Genomic DNA, 8764 nt, shown 5'->3' with positions numbered 1-8764 from the left:
CAGATTTACAGCCTGTGTGCTAGACCAGTACATTATCTGCATTTTACTGGTATATTGTGGAAATGCTGGCTTTTTGGAACTTGACATAAAAAATCTGTTCAAGGATTATGTCTAATCCAGGTTGGTCAGAGATTGTTTTAAGGTGGGGTAAAATAAAACTTCCAGGTAGCTGACTTAATACAGTTAGGCATAAAATTCCCTGCTGCTTATGACTGTGTTTTTACATGTGCTCGTCTTGTGGTCATTTCTTTTAAAGAATTAGTGGTTTTGTGTTAAGTTAATTACCTATTTTGCCATTGCATTGATGCTCTTCTGATTTACTTTCCTTAGGCAACACCTCTATGTATTACTGTCCTCACTTAAACCAATTGCTTGTGAGGTTTTTTGACTGTAGATTCTTTCTGATCAGTTGTCAAGCTTTTGTTTTGTATATTTTTAAGTATTGATTTTTTAAAATGTTAATAAAGCTTTGGTTAAATTTTATGCCATATGATATACATCGGAGGTATATAAAAAATAGCTCACAGATGCTTGTGAGATATATGTATCGCTAACATTGATAACTATCACTCAAATGATAGCTAAGGTTAAAAATGGTTGCCATCTGTCTTGGGAGGTGATCATGTGAAATAATTTTATATGGAAGAAAATATTAAAATTGTCACACTTGAATATTTGAAGGCAAGGTGTGGTTCTTATTGCTGATTAAATTTCAGGAAGGCAGTATGAATGACATTTTCTTACTGCTGGTTTGATAAACTTTCAGAGTAATACTTTGAACTGCAGTGAAATTTTTAAATAGTGATAGGACCATTTTGCAGTGGCTTTCCTGAATTCAGTGTCAATTTAAGTGCTTGTAAAGAACATTTTTCTGTGCTTTAGTGAGTTAAAACCGTGATTGTGCTTTTTGGAAAACTGTGCATCTTAGTATGGAACTTCTAAATACTTGAGATAAGTCTAAGATACATTACAGTCTTGCTTTTGAAATGCAATAATGGAGAAATAAGGTCTTAACTAGTTTGTCATTCTCAAGACTTCTAGTTCATAAACAGTCTTATGATCTTAAATGCTTTCCAAGGGTGTATTTTTGAGGCCGCACAACCAGTGCATTGCAGTTGCCATGGTATAACAACTTCTCCACACTTGTGTTCAGAGCAGTTGAGACTAATGCTCTGATAGTTCAGCAAAGACTAGAAAGTCAGGTGGGTAAAAGCACCTGCCTGTATTGCTTTCTGTCCTCTGTCTTTTCTTTCCCACCTTCTGGATAAACAACTGAGTAGCAAAATGAGGGTCATGTAGTCCATCAAAAAGCATGGATGGTTCTTTTGATGGGTGGTACTGAATTTTGAAGGCCAACAGTTCTAGCAGGTTTTGTTAGAGAATGAGAACAGAAGTTGTTTTGCTAGACAGTCCGCAAACTGGCCCTTGCCGAAATGAAGTGCCCAGCAGTAACACTGGTGCTCTGCTCTCCATAAGATTGGGAAGTCTATGTGATAAAACCGATACATCAATGGAAACATTTCTGTTTGACACAAACAGCAGCAGGTGTCCGTTTCCAAGTGGTACATGCAAATGCTTGTACTCCCAAGCATCACTGAAGCGGTTTCCCTTTGAAGATGTATCTGTATGCTATTTTGGCACGTTGTTCCCATTACATGGCCTTTAATAACTTTCAATACTCTGTTAAAAGATATTCAGAGAGATCTGACTTAATCTAAGTTCTGGTAGATACTCCCTCTGCATGTTTTTGCAGAGTCCTTGTATTGGTGTTGTTCTTAGAGGATTAATGGATCTTCCAATTTAGTTTGAACTTCTTCCATTCACTTTCCACAAATATGTCTCAAAGGAGAAGAAAAAAGGAAGCTTTTTGACTGTATTGCCCTTTTGAAGAATAAACAATACTCTAGTGTGAAACTGAAGTTTAAGGTGAGGCTTTGAAAATGGAAGTCCAGTATAAGCTATCCTTCCCAGTCATCTTCCTGACATCTGTCTTCACCGCTTGAAGCAAAACAGCTTACCCAGTTCAAGTGTCGGTGCTCATGCCCGGAAGGGAGCAGAGGAGTTGAGAACCTCAGGTAATCATTTGAGGAATTTGTTGAATCACTTAGGGTCCAGCACATTCCCACCAACCAAGTTGTCTTTGTGCTTGAAAATGGAACCTGCCTAAACACAGACACATTAGGGTTGTCTTGTCTTTAAGCACTTCTGTCTGCTTGCTGGAATGGTGCTTATTTGTTTCATATTTGTACAGAGGGTTGGTATTGTTATTAACAGGTACAAATCTTCAGGTAGACTGAAGAGGTGGTGCAGAGATTTAGAAATAAATTCTTATACTAAATGAGTTAAAAATATTGGCAATAGATTGACAACCAGTAATATTTTCTGATCCAAGGTGTCTGTTGGGTGATTCAGTGTATGCTATGGTTGTCTCAACTGTGTAAGTAAGGTATATTTTTAGGGTAAGTATGGTGTTCATATCTTGATGTAGGCTACAGAGAGGGGGCCTTTGATTAGCCGTGAGGAGGGTGGCATTTTTGGTCATCAACAAGGGTGAAATCCTGCTGATTAAATAGTTTGAACAGTTGGGTGCTTGACAGTAACTTTAGGTCTTCAAGACACGTTTGCCTGCCTTCTTATGAATTTGCTGTCAGATCACATGGCAGTAGAAACTTAAGCATTAAATCTGTTTTTTCACTTTGCTGGGTTTAAGTAGTAGAGTCTGGACAATAAAGAACCCCATAGAGGGTATGTTAAATTACTTCTCTCTTTCTGCCTTTTTCTTTGCATTTTTCTGGAGTACTGTAGGGGGTAGAATAACAAATGCACCACAACCTGCAGTAGATGGTCTGTTACGTGTTTGCAGGGTAAGCTGACACAAAGCAGTCTGTGTCTGGATGAGTGCAATATTATTTTTTTACTTATCACAAGTTGCTAAAAAACCTCTGTACCATTAGCTTTGTCCTTTGTCTCTGAATGCCTGCCACAGTGCTCAACTCTCTGTACCTCACTTACTTGCCTGGTCCAAAGATAAAAGATCTGACCACTCAGCACCCCCCAACAGGGGTTTTGATCAGAGAATTTAATTACTTTGGTGGAACTTGCTAATACATGCTTTTGTCTTATCTATTTTATTTAACAAATTTCAATGAATAAGTATCTTTGAAACCTCAGTCCTTTTAGCAGAATTAGCTGAAATTGCCCTACTATTTGTGTAGTATTGCTAGTGAAATTTATTCAGTAAATTGTCTCTATTTTTCCTTAGAGAACCAAACTTTCTAAGGTAATTTTACTAGATTTAATTGTTTCAAATATATCCTTGCAGAGTAAAATCACTTGTCTGTATAAGCAACTACTGTATGTTTTAAAAATGTGCTTTGCATTTGGTACCATACATGGATGCACTGCTTTATATATGCTGCTTAATCTAAAAATATTTTTAGGGAGCAAGTAATATTTTAGAATTGACATATCAAAAGGATTTATTTTTCAGTAAATATTTGTATATTGTTTTCTTTCTTGGAGATGAATGCTCTAGTTGTATGTGGGTCTTGTAGCTGCATGTGTGCTTAGGTTTCTCCTGTATTAGATTACAGAACTGTACTGAACATGTCCAGAAATCCGTGATAGACAGGTGCAAATTGCAAGTTAGCACTAAATTACATCACTGATTGTGCCTAGTCAGTGATATGAAATGTTCTAGGCTACGGAAAATATATTCAGCTGAGAGATTTTCTGAAACTCAAAGGCAAGTTTAATGAAAAACATTGAAAATGTTAGTAAGAAATCAGCATAATTTTCTGGCTGAGTAGTTGTATTTCTACCTTTCTTATTGGGACAGGCACACTGGTGTGAGAAATACTGTACAAACATATGTTGAGGAATTATTTGCTTGGTTTATGATCTTCCAAGGAAAAATAGAACAAAGGCTGAGACAACATAAAAGTTCTGTACAGGGAGTTCTTCCTTGTAGTGTTACAACAGCTCGGACCCCATTATTGTTATTGGACCCTATTTGGAGCTAGGTCTTTTGGTCACTTCTGTAATTGCATATTAAGCTTACTTTTGGAAAAAAATATCTACAACTTCAAGTGTAAGGTTTTAGTTTTTGTTTTGCCATGAAAAATATTAAAAAATATGTGTAACTTATCAGTTTGAAGTCTTAGCACATCACTTGTACAGATCATGGTGATTGAGGTTACTCATCTCTAGTCTATCTTTGAGTTCATTTAGGTTGTTCTGTAGATAGATGCATATCAGCAATTCTGCCTTTTTGCCTTTCCATGCAATTTTTCATTCCTTCATTTCCTTTCCTTCAGAATTCTGCTCAATAGGCAGCATTATTTTTCCTATCCTGTTTCCTAGCATGGTTTGATTTCTTATCTTTTGAACTTGCATATTTTCAGGCTGTTGTGTGTCCATGAAGTAGTGTTGTTCCAGATGCGTACATAAAAACATGGGTGATTGTGTTTGCCACCAGGCTGACTTTTATCTGAAGTTCTCAAAGATGTGGTGACTCTTGGTGGCATCAAGGACTTCACTGTCCTCAGTGTAAGAAAGGAGTGTGGTATACAGAGAAAGGTCATAGGAGTTTCTAATGTGCACCTCCCACAAAAAAAAAAAATTTCTGTAAAGAATAAATGTTCTGAACTGTCAAAATTCAGGTGTGATTGTGAAGGTAATCCTCTAATCCTAGGATTAGCAAGTTACATTAATGGAGGCCTCAGGAAGGGGCAGAGGATGGTCAAAGTACAGGAAAGGCACGATATGAGGCTGGGTGCTAGGTGGAGTCATGCTTTGCAGACTGTGTCATGCGAATGAGAACATTCCTCCAGCTTCTAGCTGTTAGAGGAGAAGTTCATCATTTTGTGGGAGACTTCCTGGATTGTAACTACTGCAGTAGCTGAATATGTATGAAACATATGTGTCCCATGTAGGTAAAAATACAGTTGATGTGGGAGTATCTCAATCCTGTACATGGATAACTTGATGACTCTTGTGAACTTTTATCATCAAATTTGAAATACTACTTGCTGGCTTTCTCTGAAATGCCTTTATGTATAGCATCTTACCTCAGTGATTTCCTGCTTTGCCTACAGAAAATACAGGGTAGAATGAAAGTAGCATGTGGCATCCTAGGGCTGCAGTAAAGATGTAAAAATTTTTACATCTCTTACCTTTGAAAGATGGAAATACCCTCTGGGTAAAAGTAGATATATGAACCAGAAACTGCAAGTATTTGTTTCAAGTATGGTGTTCTAGAAGGCCATGAGGAGCACTTTCTTGTGTCTGTGTAATCTCGTTCTACATCCTTCCTATTGTGAGGAATGATTGAGGAACATTGGAAAGGAATAATATGGGGGTGTTTTTAACCACACTCTGATCTTGCTTTTCATAGTCTTTTCGCTACCAATTCCTATCCTTCCTTTGTTCCTTCTTCAAGCAAAATCAGTTGATGCATATGCTTGAAAAATGCATTTTGCATGAGAGACACACAATTTCTAAAAGTAAAATGGAAATGGTCAATTAATACTTTATTTTCACTTCAATTTAAAAATTATTTTCTTCTAACTTGCTTAAAATACACTTATTTTTTCAGAGACGTGGAGCAATTTCCTATGACAGCTCCGATCAGACTGCGTTGTACATTCGTATGCTAGGTAAGCACACCATTTTCTTTATTTCAAGTTCCACCATTTATGTTTGATTTAAATACTAACTTTTTTATATCTCTGTCCATTTAATAAACTTAACATTCTTTTTCTCCTGGATAATATTTTGGGTAGAATCTCTACAAGAGTTTCAGTTCTTATGTGTTGACTTGGGGTTTACTTTTTTCCTTTTTTTTTTTTTTTTCCTGAGTTAAACATTGTGTAGGATGTTTTACTCCTATATTGAAGAAAAAGGAAAGGTCTTATAATTAACTCAATATGTTTGGTAGAAATCAAGTTTTCCAAGTGACTCATGATTTATCTTTCTGTAATGGAATTTACCACCTCTGCATGGTATCTTTCTAGTTAAAACTGTAGCTCAGAGAACACTTATTGGAGAGTTACCACTCACTCTTACAAACTTCAATACTAAGGCTATGAAATGCGCAAGGTGTTCTGGAAGTAATGATGATTTGATTTTAAACAATATTTTTCTCGTTAATCCTAGAAGGTGATTTGAGAAAGGAAAGGGTGCTTGACAGGGCCAAATAGTTCAATTTACTGAGGAGTGCTTCCAGAGTAGCAAGGAGATAAAGGGTAAAGCCAAGTTCAAACAAAGGAGTGGTTTTGAGAGGGGAAAGCATCCAGGGGAGGCCCTCTGTGATAGTGAGTGCACAGAAGTAGTTGAGGTCATTTGTTGAGAGGAGAAAGATGCAAAGCTCTTGCAGATCTGTCTGCCAGATTCTGTATTTCCCACACTCTTCTGGAGGCTACTGGTGGTGCAGATGCCATGGGAACTGTGTATGTGCTCTAAGTCTGTTTCACTACTGTGTGTTGCTACTTAATTTAAGCCACCTTGAGCGATGAATTTGTGTTGAAATGGACTATGAATGCTTGCATGATGTCTTGAACAGCTCAGTGAACACCAACAGCTACTCATTACAAGTTCTTTACCATCTCCAACTAAATCAACCAGAACATGTCTTTTTATGCCCTGAGTCTTTTCAGTTTAGTTGTATATTGTACATGTTAAATTCCCCAGAGATTTATAACTGCATTGTCTATGAATTTAAAATTGTAAGCTATATGCATGTGTGTATATGAATTTATAGTCCTAACTTACGTATGTAGGAATATATGGTCACATATATATATATAAAAATCCAATTTGGACTTAGCAGCTTCACATTTTTTTTCAGTTATTTTGATTTTTTACATCTGTGTAGTTGTTAATAATGTAGCACTGATTGTCTACTGAAGGGGTTTTGATCAGAGAATTTAATTACTTTGGGGATTTGTTAAGATGAGAACAGAAGATACTGGCTTCTAAATGTTTATTGGAAAAGCTGCTGGGCTTTTTTTTTTTTTTTGATGTTGTAAATAGGTTTATTTTGTTTTCAAAATTTAAAATGAAGTAGTTAGGCCCATCATTTCTGCAGAAGGATTTGTAATAATGCTCAAGTAATTTTAGAGAGAAGCAAAGCATGGCTTCCTGTAGTTTTTGATATATACATCTGACTGGAGAGAAAAATTTAATTTTTCTTGGAAAACTTCCACAATTCATATAGGTAGAACTGGAAAATATTCAGAACGTTATGTTAAGTAAATTAATTTTTCACTTGTATTCTCATTTACATTGATTATCACATAATGAGATTGATGCTTGTTATGAATAGTATAATTCTTGCTGCCATAATTCATTCATGCTGTTCTGCTGTTCAGAAGCAGTAAATCTTCTAAAGGATTGACTTCCAACTTAGGTGAAGGAGGGTCCCAACAAGCAAACAAAAAATTGCTCATGGCATGTTTGAATCATTATGTGGTAAATTTGTGTTTTCTCACTTAATAGATATCACTTGGTTTGCGCAAATGTTATGTGTACTGTACTGAATAAGTTAGCAACTATTTACATATTTATTATTTTTGTACTTGTAAATTGACTGTAAAAAAGACCAGCCTGAAAGCTGAACAGTTGGGCTCATCAGTATGTAGAAACATTCATATCCGAGTAGATTGAAGGGTTAATATGTTCCATTAGAATTTTTTGCAAGAAACGTGAAGCATTGCTTTACCTACAGTATTGTAGAGTTTTGTTTTTGTTCTGTTTATCTTAGTACATTTGAGCAGAATAAGCTATAAGGAAACCTCAGCTGTAACTTAATGGGAAGTTAGGCACAGTCATGAGAAGATTTGCCTTTTACTTGGTTGGTTTTATTCCATACAGACTCTATCTACTAATAAAATATACCTTGATAAGGTGTTTATCTTAGCAGACCAAAAATGTAAGGCTAAGAGTATCTACAATAACTCCCTCTGCCTTTGTTTAGTTGTGCTGGCTATGAAGTTGCTTCATTCAATGTTTTCAGGCTGTTCCAATGGTAATCCAATGGAAATTAATTTACACCAAGTAAATAGGAATTCCTGTGCTATGGCAGTGTGTCCAGGTTCAATTTAAAAGATCCTGTTTTAGGATATGGAAAAATAAAAAGCTCACTCCTAACTGCCTTCATCAGTGTGTCGATATAAACAAGCAGCGTTGACTGTAATGACTCATCTGTCATACCCCATTCCCAAAATATACACTAAGCCACTCCCAAGTGGCTTATTTACTATTTTAAAATATAGATACAGATGCAGCATTGTAGAATTTTTCTTTTAAGACCTTGGAAAGGCTAAAACATCTGCATCGCCTCAACCACTTTTCTCAGCAACTGTGAGGAATTCTCAAAATATCTTGTAAGTGCTTCTGTGTAATCTTGATACCTGATTTTTCTGTTGCTTTTCTGGTTTCTTTTTCTTGTTGCTTTATATTGACTGAAAGTTTTTCTACTGTGCATGGGGTAGAAAGTGTGGGGCACTGACTGCTTGTATTGGTAAGCATGAACCTCTCGGCTACAATTGCAGCATTTATCTTTCTTTAGAGGACTTGATCACTTCAAATAAGAAACATTGGAGAAAAGCTACTGTGTACTGTGCATGCTCTTCTCTGGTAGTGGTTTTTATGTTGTATTCTGTTTGCTTTAATTCTGGCACATTCAGCTGACCTGTCATCTGTTTCTCCAACAAATCTAATAGGAATTTTAATCTGTGAAGTTAGTAATTCTGTCTGAAAATCC

General features: G+C 36.2%; 1 protein-coding gene across 4 annotated transcripts in view; it reads left to right on the top strand.

Annotated features, from left to right (window-relative positions):
• The window catches only part of PDE7A (phosphodiesterase 7A), a 75527-nt gene that overhangs the window by 34063 nt on the left and 32700 nt on the right, over nucleotides 1-8764 (top strand). For all 4 annotated transcript variants that reach the window (XM_002198776.7, XM_012572105.5, XM_030266269.4 and 1 more), the window contains exon 2: nucleotides 5597-5657. In XM_002198776.7, the coding sequence (XP_002198812.4) occupies nucleotides 5597-5657 (61 nt within the window). The remainder of the gene's footprint in view (nucleotides 1-5596; nucleotides 5658-8764) is intronic.

This window comes from Taeniopygia guttata, chromosome 2 (assembly GCF_048771995.1).
Source record: "Taeniopygia guttata chromosome 2, bTaeGut7.mat, whole genome shotgun sequence".
Taxonomy (NCBI): Eukaryota; Metazoa; Chordata; class Aves; order Passeriformes; family Estrildidae; genus Taeniopygia; species Taeniopygia guttata.
This window is presented reverse-complemented; position numbering and strand designations above follow the sequence as displayed.